This window comes from Natator depressus, chromosome 18 (assembly GCF_965152275.1).
Source record: "Natator depressus isolate rNatDep1 chromosome 18, rNatDep2.hap1, whole genome shotgun sequence".
Lineage (NCBI taxonomy): Eukaryota > Metazoa > Chordata > Testudines > Cheloniidae > Natator > Natator depressus.
The window spans coordinates 12709388-12722697 of NC_134251.1; the positions used below are offsets into that span (position 1 = coordinate 12709388).

The 13310-nt window shown below is 43.9% G+C and overlaps 1 protein-coding gene across 8 annotated transcripts in view; it reads right to left on the bottom strand.

Moving 5' to 3' along the window:
- KIF1B (kinesin family member 1B) overlaps positions 1-13310 on the bottom strand; it is a 147470-nt gene extending 134160 nt beyond the window's left edge. For 6 of the 8 annotated variants that reach the window (XM_074933986.1, XM_074933982.1, XM_074933985.1 and 3 more), the window contains exons 1-2: positions 13026-13309; positions 3716-3897 (exon numbers count right to left, since the gene is read on the bottom strand). In XM_074933986.1, coding sequence (XP_074790087.1) covers positions 3716-3821 — 106 coding nt within the window. In that variant the 5' untranslated portion in view covers positions 3822-3897; positions 13026-13309. Of the gene's footprint in view, positions 1-3715; positions 3898-13025 lie in introns of those variants that run through there. The other 2 variants (XM_074933989.1, XM_074933988.1) reach the window with 2 other exon arrangements.

Genomic DNA, 13310 nt, shown 5'->3' on the forward strand with positions numbered 1-13310 from the left:
AGAGGAGAGGGTACTAAGATAGTTATACTAATACAACTCCTACTGTGGATCTAAATTCCCTCTAAGCTGCCCGGCCACGCAGCTGCCTATTACGCCCCACACAGGGGCTCAGGGCCACGGCCAGGGGAGAAGGTTGCCTCCCCGCCGGCTCCAGCATGGACCTGCTGCAGCCGGCCAGGAGAGAGGTGCCACTCCTGGCCCCGGGAGGGTTGGAGGCGGGAGACTGGCTGCTGTGACCAATGGGGAACTCTGTGTTCCTGCAGCAGGGGTGGGGCTTCGAGCAGAAGAGATGATCCAGGTAAGGGGCTAGCCTCCCCGAGCCTGGGGTTCACCCGCTGCCCATGAGGTTACACTTAATTTCACTGGGATTCTCTCGCTCGATAGCAACCCCAACAACACTGCTGGGCACTGACTGGCAGAAAGTTTAACAGCCAAAGAAGCCAGCCTATAAACCCTGCAGTTACAAAGGCACTATAGCAAAGAACAACCCTGGTTGCAATTACAACGTTTTGGGCATGGCTACACTCGAAACTTCAAAGTGCTGCCGCGGGAGCGCTCCCGCAGCAGTGCTTTGAAGTGCGAGTGTAGTCGCGTGCCAGCACTGGGAGAGAGCTCTCCCAGCGTTCCTCGTACTCCACCTCCACGAGGGGATTAGCCTAGAGCACTGGGAGCGCGGCTCCCAGCACTGGGGCCCTGTTTACACTGGCGCTTTACAGCACTGTAACTTGCTGTGCTCAGGGGGGTGTTTTTTCACACCCCTGAGTGAGAAAGTTGCAGAGCTGTAAAGTATCAGTGTAGACAAGCCCTTAGATAGACTCCTGTCTACACCATAATGAGATGTTTAAAAATCAAGCTTGAACACAATTTAAATTGTACAGCCTATCACTGGCTTGCCCAACTAGCATAAGTAGGGAGGGACCATGTGAGAAATACAGGAGAACCTCAGAGTTACGAACTGACCAGTCAATAACACACCACATTTGAAACTGGAAGAATGCAATTTGGCAGCAGCAGAGACCAAAAAAAAGCAAATACAGTACAGTACTGTGTTAAGTGTAAACTACTAAAAAAATAAAAGGAAAGTTTAAAAAAAGATTTGACAAGTATGGAAACTGTTCCTGTGCTTGTTTCATTTAAATAAAGATGGTTAGAAACAGCATTTTTCTTCTGCATAATAAAATTTCAGAGCTGTATTAACTTTTGAAAGAACCACCATAACGTTTTGTTCAGAGTTACAAACAACCTGCATTCCTAAAGTGTTCATTACTGAGGTTCTATTACTGTATGTTCAAAATTCAGGTACCAGGAGAGATTCTTACCAAAACTACAGGACTTGTATGGCATTCTTCAGTCCCTAAAGAGACAAGATGTGTGGGATAGTAGTTTTTATTGGACCAACTTCTGCTGGTGAGAGAGAAGCTTTCAAGCTTACACAGAGCTCTTCTTTGGATACTAGCCAGAGAGAAATTGGAGCTTAAACTAAGCTTATGCCCTTTTCTGAATTCATTTTTTAAGACAGTACAGGCCAAGCCTAACTTTTACAATTATTTTATGTCAGTGTAAGCAGTCTTGGCCAGGTTAAGTGACTTGCACAAAGTCAAAATGAGTCAATGACAGCCAGGAATAGAACCCAGAAGTCCTAAATCTGTGTCCACAGATCTAATGTCTAGGCCATCTGCACACAAGAGGAAAATCCTAACTTTAAAATGGATACGGTCAGACCAAAGCCTCCTATAGACTCTTTAGTGAGTAAACGCAGCAAGACATGTCATTCCCTCCCTCCCATTTCTTTTCCCCACATTTTATCATCTTGAAAACCTGTTCTTTTCATTTAAGAAAACTCCTTTTCCCCCACCCCTCTAGATTCCTGACATATTTTCCTTCTACTGTGAAGAATGAAAGCTAATTCTCTTTCCCCCCCACCCCCGATTCAAACTGCAATGACTCCAGAGCCATTGCAATTTAAGACTCCCTTCCCCCAGTCTTTAGATGGCCTTGGTCATTTAAACCTGATCATCTCAGCCAACTTGTATGAGACCCAGGGCAAATCTACACTACAATGCTACATCAGCACAGCTGTGGCACTTCTGGTGAAGACATGCTGTGCTGATGGAAGACCGCTCTCCTGTTGGCATAATTACTCCACCTCAGTGAGAAGTGGAAGCTATATCAGTGGGAGAGCATCTCCTGCCAACATAGTGCTGGTGTGGACAGTGCAAAATTTGTGTTGTTTGGGGGAACGGGGGGGGGGGGGGGGGATTTTTCACACCCCTGAGCAATGTAAGTTATATCAACTTAGGCTGGAACCCAGACACCCTTGTCACTGGACCATAAGCAAGACATTTCCACACAGACCTGGAGTTGGAAGATCTTAACTCAAGCCTGTCCTTTAACTTGAAAATTACTGCTGTCAAGATACCAACCCAGCAAGAAGGGAGGGAAAACAAACAAACAAAAAAACCCACACAGACCTCATCTCAGGGTTAAAAGAGAGGCTTGAGTTAAGGTCTTCTAACTCCATACCTGTGTAGCATTCCCATTATAAATGCCATCTGATAGGGCTTTTAGTTCTCCCATTCTAAATTGCATTGAGCTGTAATCTGGCAGGCAATCTTTAGATAAAGTATGTATTTAAACATTAAAACACTTATTGGGAAGTAAACTGCATCTACAATATTTTAAGTCCCAGTTTTCATTTTGTTTTTAGGGGGAATTTCAAGTCTACTAGACAGAAAACTTGAATTTCATCTTTCCAAGATCTTCCATCATGCCAGTAGTTAGAAGTATTGGTGCTGAGATTAAGGCTGTCTTGTGCATGGCCCAACTCTTTTGATGATGTCACAACCATTATCATAAGAATAGACAGATGTCACAAACAGATTTAACATGTCAATGCAGGATCAGTCTGAAGGAGAAGCTCAGCTCAAAAGGAGAAAGAGCCCCAGTTACTGAATATTACCAGTCACCTAAACACAAGCAAATAACATCCAAGTAAATGGTGTATATTTTCTTCTGGTTACCCAATAATGTAGTGTTGGGCTGTCTGCCCCAAGGAATAGGAAAGCAGTCAGTATCAGAGGAAGTTGGCTGAAAATTAAAAGCTACATAAAAAAGGATGGGTTTAGGTTTTTGTTTTAGTTTGCATTTTGTGAAAAGCTCCCGCTTTGTCTACCAACTACCTGTCCCACCAACTCTGGGCCTCCTCAGTCAACGGACCACAAAGGAGAACCCCAGGGGGAAGACGGTCCCAGAGGCTAAAACTATCCCAACTCCAAGTAACACCTCATTTGATTAAATGACTCAAACAGTACTATGTTAAAGCACACTAAGGAACCTTTAGTGTGCACCACCAGGGCCCACATGAACCAATTAATGACAAACATTAGGGCACTTTGAGTAATTTGTGCTATGGGGGTGTGATTTCTAACCATGTGGACAAGCCCTAACATTCACTTCAACATCATATTCCTCCCCCAGAGCTCTCAGTTCACCACCAGCTAACATTACCTGCCGCAAAAATCAAGATACCCAGGATTCAGCCTTCTCTAATCAAATAGAAAAATAATGAAGTCATCCATAAGAGCCTTGCAAGAGGAAGAAGCTTCCCTAAAAGGGTAATTCCAGATGCTGTAATGTTCACCATAGTCAGTTTACTTTGATCAAAGGAGGGGAACAGGGCGAGGCAGATTTCATTAGGAGGTCAGAATGAACTTACTGGTTGAGTTGCCTTGCATCTGGATGATGCATTTGGATTCTTTGCTGGTCTCTCTGGAATTGAAGGGCCTGACCCGGACAGCCACCTTCACAGAAGCTCCTGACATTTTGATGTCCTATAGTGTTGAGTCCAGAAATCAGATGCAAAGGTTTTTTTTCCTTTTTATGATCTCTTGGAGTTTTCTAAAGAGAAAGTGAGATTCGGTTACTTTAAAAATATATTCAAGACAGATTACATTAATCTGTAATCTTGCCTCAGATTAACACATTACAAATTTTTATATCTATTCAAAGAATCCAAAGCTAGAGATATCCCCATCATGCTCTTAGTCAATGCCCATGTCACCCAATGCATACTGCTCTTGAAGTGAACAAATAAGTGTTTTCACTTCTTGCCTCCTTTCCCAGAAAGGAGTGGAGACTAGCACTACTGGCATCTCTTGCTCTGCCCATAGCATCAGAGGAAAGGACCCCAGGTCTTTGTGCCGTTTGCTCTTTTCACTGGCACACAGACACTTAGAGAACACTGCAAATACCCAGGGATTTTCTCTGTTCAAAGTAAATTAAAATCTTAGGTTACTGCTTGTACATCTAGTGTCCTTCAAGCAGACACTACAGAGAGACAAAGAGACTTGCCTTTCAAAAGTATTTCCAACTAAAATTTCTACCTCATCAGATGTTAACCAATATACTCATCTGCTCAAATCACAATAAAAATATTTATGGCTCAAGTCCCGTCAAATCCAAATGATTGAGCATTTTTCGTGAGCTACGAAAGCTTATGCTCAAATAAATTGGTTAGTCTCTAAGGTGCCACTAGTACTCCTTTTCTTTTTGCAAATACCGACTAACACGGCTGTTACTCTGAAACTTAACAAGGATGGTTTCAGAATAGCATCCGATGAAGTGAGCCGTAGCTCACGAAAGCTTATGCTCAAATAAATTGGTGAGTCTCTAAGGTGCCACAAGTACTCCTGTTCTTTTAAAAAGAATGTTCCTCCTCTCAAGAGTTTATCAAGGTAGCTAACCAGGTGATTGATTACAGTAGACAACTAAAATCGTAACAATGACATGCAACTGCATAACAATGTAACTAAGGTGACAGAACGTGAGAAGTCACAGATATGCACAGGGTTGATACCTCCTTCTCAATTGCTGCTAAGACAAACAGAATTTAAACCAAGTCTCAGGAAAAGCTCTTCCACAGAGTAAAGGCCAATCCAACCAGATCAACTCTGAATGGCTTATGATGATCTGCAGAGTGATGCAGATTCTGTATTGCACATATAGATTACCCTCCCCAGATGGTTGTTCACTGCAGTCCAACACTACAGAACATTCCCTGCATGGCAGGTAGCAACAAACATAGGACTTCATCACCATTCCTTACCCTTATCAGATGACTTAAAAAAAAAACCACACACACACACCCCTTCACCTCCTAAAGTGATATGATCCCCGCAGACACCAATATACTCTAAGGAAAAATACATTATGTCAAACTAATGTTCAAGTGAAGCTGCATATTGCTGCTGAAGATAGCAACTTGCCTGAATAGAAGCAATTCGTTGAATTGGTCATGAAATCCAATTTAGGGAAAGATTCAGCATTCCCTAGATTAACCTGATACAAACTTAATAGACAATGGATCCATGTGGCCCGATAGAGGAGAAAGGTGATTACCTAAAATAGTCATATGGTACATTCTCACACAACAGAACTAGATTTCACAAAGCGGACAGAAAGCTTTTTGCTGGGAATGTGCTATCTGAAATTTTACAAGGCACTTTGCTGAGTGGTTCTTTTCTTTCTACTCCCCCCACCCATCCTGATAAAGAACTTGAAATATTTTTGACATTTTGTTAAGTAGCTAACTACAAGTCCTAGCAAATCTGAAGTAAGCAAGCAGGGCCATCAGCAAAGAGGATTTTTTTAGAAGGTAAATTCCCTAAACTTTTGAAGTTGTTCAATTTCACAAAAATCCTTGGTTTGCATTATTGCTTATTTTTCCTTCCGACCGCGTTACTGAAGCAGTCAAATAACTGTCCCTTCTCCTATCCCTGGAACTTCAGAGCCCTGCACAAGACTGAATTTTAGTAGACATTTTGCAGCTATGTGTAAAATTTTAGTTGAAAGTACTCTTTGCAAATTATTGCCCATTGAGATGTAGCTGGTTAAAGCATAAATAAGTCAGGCATTTGCCAACCGTGGTATAGCTTTACTTTCTTCCATGTTAATTATTGAGTCACAGTCTGTGACTCAATAATTAAGAGCAAACATATTGAAAGCTTTTCCAGTGTCAGAAAAGTTACATGTCCTACTATTAGGCTGCAAAAAGTACTTTTGCATCCTCTACTTAAATGCTATTTTGTAACTTTCTACAGCATAAGAAATCTCCCTGCAGCAGGCATAGGGATATGAGTGAGGCACCATTTAGTCACAGGTCTCCAGCGTTTTGTTTTTTTTAAACTTGAAACAAGTCACTTCATTGAATGTAAAGTGTTAAAAACACAAAGAAACAAAGATGTGATTTTTTGGTACAGAATGACATTATTGGACAGTAGATGCATGCACTGCTGGGCAGCAAGCTAGGAGACCTACTGAAACCCATGGGTGGCCTATGCTGAAGAGCTGTAGCTCACGAAAGCTTATGCTCAAATAAATTGGTTAGTCTCTAAGCCCTGGTCTACACTAGGACTTTAGGTCGAATTTAGCAGCGTTAAATCGATGTAAACCTGCACCCGTCCACATGATGAAGCCCTTTATTTTGACTTAAAGGGCTCTTAAAATCGATTTCCTTACTCCACCCGACAAGTGGATTAGCGCTTAAATCGGCCTTGCCGGGTCGAATTTGGGGTACTGTGGACGCAATTCGACGCTATTGGCCTCCGGGAGCTATCCCAGAGTGCTCCATTGTGACTGCTCTGGACAGCACTCTCAACTCAGATGCACGATTGTTTGCCGTTGCTCTGACGCAGGGAGGGGCGACTGACGACACGGCTTACAGGGTTGGCTTACAGGGAGTTAAAATCAACAAAGGGGGTGGCTTTACATCAAGGAGTATTTCAGGCAGGACTTCACAGAGGGTTCCAATAAGAAATGGTGCACCTAAGTTATTCTTCTTATTGGAACAAGGAGGTTAGTCTGGCCTCTGATTGATACATGGCTACATTTACCTCGCTGCACCTTCTCTGTGAGTGACTGCAGGGTGACCTAGAGGAATGAGTCCCCTAGACAGGGGGGGGGGGGGGGTTTGCAAATGAGTACAAAACAAATCTGGTCTATTTCTTGTTTTGATAGACTCCATCTATCTTTTACATCTTTGGTTGGCAGCAGACGGTGCAGAAGGACTGCATGCCATCCACATCTTATGGCTGCTCGGCAGAAGATGGTACAATAGGACTGCTAGCAATCCGTATCGCCTGCCTGATCACCATAAGATGGTTCAATAGGACTGACTGCAGGACTAAAGAGAATGACCTGATCAAGTCACTCCAAGTTTAGTCCCTGCGCCCATGTCTGCCCAGGCGCTCCTGATCGACCTCACACAGGCGACCAGGAGCACCTTGGACATGACGATGACGGCTACCAGTCCTATTGCACCGTCTGCTGCCACAAGGCAATGGGTTGCTGCTGCTGTGTAGCAATGCAGTACCGCGTCTGCCAGCACCCAGGAGACATAACTGTGACAGTGAGCTGAGTGGGCTCCATGCTTGCCGTGGTATGGCGTCTGCACAGATAACTCAGGAAAAAAGGCGCGAAACGATTATCTGCCCTTGCTTTCACGGGAGGGAACGGGGGCCTGACGATATGTATCCAGAACCACCCGCGACAATGTTTTAGCCCCATCAGGCATTGGGATCTCAACCCAGAATTCCAGTGGGCAGCGGAGACTGCAGGAACTGTGGGATAGCTACCCACAGTGCAACACTCTAGAAGTTGACTCTAGCCTCGGTACTGTGGAAGCACTCCGCCGAGTTAATGCACTTAGAGCATTTTCTGTGGGGACACACACACTTGAATATATAAAACCGATTTCTAAAAAAACGACTTCTATAAATTCGACCTAATTTCATAGTGTAGACATACCCTAAGGTGCCACAAGTACTCCTTTTCTTTTTAGTTCTCACTGTCACTGTCCCCCAGGGAGTGCCTGTGATAGAAGCACACCTGGATGGTAAGAGGCTGTACTGCATCATCAGGAATCTTGATTTACACAGAGACCACTGGATTCTTCACTGAAATTGGGTGTAAATGGGGGAAGTGACAATTATAAAAACACCACCCTCTCCCTAATAAAAACGGTAAAGAAGATCAAAAGACTGCAAAACGTGCAAGCTTTAACTTTATGAAGTGTGGGATGTGCAGTTCCAGAAGTGAGGACAATGCTACCACTCACAGTACTATTCATTTAGAACCTTCCTTGGTACAGAATCTGGCTGCCAAACTGGCCTGCTTTTCTCCCTTTGTGACACATTTACAAGCATCACAACAGCAGAATGGTGTAACGGAAGTTCTAGAAGCCCTCATTTGTACTGCAGGGCAAGTATTTTACTTCATTTGAATTTTTCCACTCATTAATTCTTTAGAACATAAAATGATTTGGGTCATGTTTCTTCCCTCCCACCCCCGAGTACCTAATTCTATCAAAACCGCAAGAAAACAGTTCAACCATTTATCAGTCATCTGCTGGCCCTTTTGCAGAAAAAACAAAAACAAAAACAAAACAAAAAACAAAAAACCACAAGGACAAAATGCTTTCTGACAAGTTTCTCTTTAGTAATGACATTGCTTATTGGTGGATCAGAATTTTTTTTTAAATAAGAAAGTTTCCTGCTGGAGTGTCTAAGAGAAATCAATTCCCTTCCTCCAAAACCCAGGATAATCACTATCAAGCCAGCTTTGCATGCTCCAAGCCGAACATACAAAATACATTTCATACTCTGTTCTTTTCAATAACTCCCCCCATAAGAATGAGTTCCGTCTATACTTCCAGCAGCAATGCTGCAGACAACAAAATTCATGAAAAATGGAAGCAGCTGGATATCTCTGAACCTCTGGAGGATCCCACATGAGATAATTTGAAGGAGTATGGGGAGTGAGGCCCGATCAGCACGCAACCATCCACAATTGGAATACAAAAAGCCAGGTAGTGCTCGCTCCCGAGCGTACTTTTGCAATGCTCTCTCCAACAGCAGCAGATGAGTTTAATCACAGCTTTCCAGGGACACCAAAGGGCCTCAAAACAATACTGGGTTTTTCATTCTTACTAGTCAAGCCATATTTTCAGATACCACATTCAACTACAGTCAAATAATTTTATAAATAGATATACCTTATTCATGTTAAAAGGCTCTACACACTGACAGGATACCTCTCATATGCAGGACATCATAACTGAACTATAGGCTGAAGTATACCCTGTTCTAATGGCAGAAATCAAGAAAATGAAGTTCAGACACAACTGGATCACTAAAATAACAAAACAGTCCATAGGACACACCAATGAGCTGTTTTTGATGATAAATTTTCCGTGTTTTCAGACTCTCTTTTCCTACAGTTGTAGTTACACTGCACTTCATTTTACCTCAATCTCAGCTCTGCTACTTTTCACAGCTAAAAAAACAAATTCAAGTTGTTTGCATAGGGTTACAAGTGGATTCCATACACGTTCATTACTGTCTCACTGAACAAGGTCGCTTTCCAATACATTGATACAGCATGTAGCCTAAGACTCCATTAGCTTCAAATTTTGCTGAAATTAGAGTTAATTTTAATCAGACCTAAAAACATTTAAGATGGGTTCATGCCTTTCTAACATACTGAAGCATAGCGAGGTTAAGTTACTTACCCATGGTATCACATCACTGCCAGCGGTGAATTTGAAATAGACCCCTGATACCCTAGCTCCTGATATTCTTACCACTACAGAACACAGCCTCCCTACGGAGTTGTCACAAGAGATGCATCTTGCAAGAAAACAGCAGCCGGAGTTCATAGACTTTGATAGGTGTTTAGGCCAATAAGATTCACAAGCTCAGATTTTGTTCCTTATACTGCATAGAAAGTTACCAATAGATTCATCCCAGAATGAATCATTTTCCTAATGACTTGGAAAGAGTTTGTTAATGGTCTATTCTTAGGCATTTGTTCTGCATGGTTTCAAACTGGGACAAAAGTGAAGTAAAAGACTGAATACTTTCATAAGAAAATAAGACTATGGCTATACTGGGTCAGACCCATGGTCCATCTAGCCCAGAATCCAGTCTTGCAATAATGGCCAGATGCTTTAGAGGGAATGAACAGAACAGAGCAATTTCTGAGTGATCCATCTTCCCCTGTTATCGAGTTCCAGTTTATGGCAGTCAGAGACTGAGGGATACCCAAAGCAAAGGGTTGCATCCCTGACCATCTTGGCTAATAGCCATTGACGAACCTATCCTCCACAAACTTCTCCGCTTCTGTCTTTAAACCCAGTTATACTTGTGGCCTTCACAACATCCCACTACTTCCACAGGTTGACTGTGTGTTGTGTGAAGTTTCCATGCAGTTTGCAGGTGTGTTTCAATCTTGTGACTCTTCCTTTTTAGTTTCTGTTTAACTAGCTTCACATTTTTGTGTAGTTCCCCTTTTTGGAGTTAAATGTTACTGAGATGGGCATCTTTGGTATTTGCCCTGTTAGAAGGATGTTAAATTTAATTACATTATGTTCACTATTACTAAGCATTTCAGTCACATTCACCTCTTGGACCAGATCCTGTGAGCCACTTAGAACTAATTCAACAATTGCCTCTCCCCTAAATCAGGAATTGCACTGTCAATGCTTTTATTATGTCTTTAAGTGAACCATCACCTGGTTCTCAAACTTAAAGGTGAGCAACACCTGAGCATCTAACTAGGTATTTGTCAAGAAAGAAATAAACCTGATTGCTGCCTCCTATCATATTCATATTAACATATTTCAAACTACTGCTAATTCCACCCCCGATCATTTAAATATCTAAATTTGTCATTAACAAGCAAGTTTTAGAAGTATTTACTTTTTACCATTTTTCACATTACGCAAGGTGACAAATACAATACACTGGTCAGTGTCCTCTGGGCTTCTAATACACTGTTACTAGTACAATGTTTGGGTTAAAAACATGAGCGCATTTAAATTTCTCTTCTTTTTTGCTAAAGCTTAAAGACTCAAAAAATTCTATATATTTTGGGGTTTTGTACAACCACTTAAAAATACAAGACCTAGACGCGAGGCCTATAACTAGTTGAGAGTTTCCCTTTAAATGACGTTTTCAGCTATCTAAAGCGATTTTGTAAGTTACTAGTCACAATAGTATCTTCAGGAACACAAGGATTCAGGCTTCGGTTGCGGTCACCAATTTTTATTTTGTCCCCAAAAAAGAACATCTATTTTAATTAAATGGAAACTAAGGGCAGAATGGAACTTGAGAACAACGATATTAGGGACTTGGGTGAATAAATAAATAGTGACAAGCTGAAAAACCAGTTACACAGCATAAAACCAAGTTGATGGTCTTATAGCCAGACCTCCATCTTCAAGTAGCAAATGGAGCTTAGGATCTCTATACAGGATAGATATTTGAGAAATGACAAACTATTGTATCACCTCTGATTAAGCCAACTGGCAATTACACAATAACTGAAAACAAATTCTGAGTTCTACATCTCTTCGGATTTTCCCAGCACAGTGTGTTACTTTTTAAATTAAAAATGGGCTCCTAGGTAACTGTAACCTAATCACTGCACCATCATCAAAAAGATAACAGGGGCAAGCAGAGAGATTAGCCTGTGGAAAGTTAGCACAGCAGCTGTTCAAAGCAATAAGACTCCATGACCAAGAGAACCATAAGGACTCCAATTTTGGGTACTCCACCAACTATCAGACAAAAATAACAGCCTGAGACATCAGCTGGATTGCTGCAGTGCAGGCTGCCAAATTACTTTGATTTTTTTTTTTCCCAGTTTAAATGAAAGCGCTGAAGCCAGCTAAAATACTGAATACAGGCACCTGGATACAGTGTCAAAAGCCTTGTCATTACAAGGACTTCCCACACACAGGAATGCAAAAGGAAATAAATATAGGATTCGCAAAAAGAAAAGGAGTACTTGTGGCACCTTAGAGGACTAACCAATTTATTTGAGCATGAGCTTTCGTGAGCTACATCTCACTTCATCGGATGCATCCGATGAAGTGAGCTGTAGCTCACGAAAGCTCATGCTCAAATAAATTGGTTAGTCTCTAAGGTGCCACAAGTACTCCTTTTCTTTTTGCGAATACAGACTAACACGGCTGTTACTCTGAAATATAGAATTGCAATCAACTGATCAGCACACAGCACTGAAGGGAAGAACTATTAGTTGAAACACACTGAATAATGGACTATGAACATAACTTCACTCCTAAGCTTGATTCTGCATTTTGGAAAAAAAAAAAAAGAGAGAGGGAAAAAAAAGGTAAAATTCAACCCGACACCAGTGACTGGCAGTACTAATCCGCACCCTGGATTTAGCGGCTGTATTCAGTCAGTGACCCCACAGCTGCCAAGCCTCTGCATTCTCTGTCTCCTGCCCCCTCCCTCCCGATTTAGTTCCTAGAGGATTGTCCGTTCATCATCCCAATATGGCTGCCCTGGTAATTACGCTGTTCTGAATACAGACGATGCAACCACTATGGATCGTTCCCAAAACGCAGTAAATCCCCTTCCCTTCTGGTCTCCCCCCCCTCCCCCCTTCCTCAGCCGATGCTCTGGGACCTTCCTTCACTCACAACCCTGGGGGGAGCAAATACAACCTCCCCCCAGGCACCCTGGAAGATGAGGATGCGGAGTTACGGCTCGACCCGCACTTTGGGGGGAAAAGAGGATCTGGGGAGCGGGGAGACAGCAAAGTCTCTGGCACCGAGCGTCTCCTGGGGGCAAGGGGAGACTGGGGCGCCGGTTCTGGCCGGCGCAGATGGGAGGAGGAAAAGCTGCAAGCGAGCTCCACGCCCTTGGGCCTCTGCACTGACAGCTCCGCGCAATCTCCCCTGCCAGCAAAGCTCCAGGGCCGCCGGAGTGGGGGGGCTCCCCCGAACCCCTGCCAACGCTACCCAGCGGCCCCCGGGGAAACAAGCGGCCCCCGCCCATCCCCGCCGCATTATGGCGCCTACCTCCCCCCCACCTAGATTCTCTTCCCCCCCCCACCGCCTCGCGACCCCCCCCCCTCGAGCGGCTTCCCCGTCCCCGGGCTGTTCCCGCCTGCCACGGGCGGCTTCCCCATCGCCCCCAGGAGCTCCCCTTAGCGCTCACCTCGGGGCGGGGCCGCAGGCCGCGGACAATGGGGGTCCAGCGGGGTCCGCGGCGCGGTCAGCAGGAGGAGGCGGCGCCGGCGGAGACGCGCAGAAGCAGGGAAAGGAGAAGAAGAAAAGGGCCGCCCAGCCCCATCACGGTGCCCCAGGACAGGCACGGAGCCCAGGGCACCCCCAGATCGGGAGGGAGAAGGAACCCCCGGGAAGAGACAGCAGCAGCTGCGCGGCCTCGGAACACCGCTGGCGAACTGACGGCGGCGATCCCTCAGCCCAGTAGCGCCCCGCC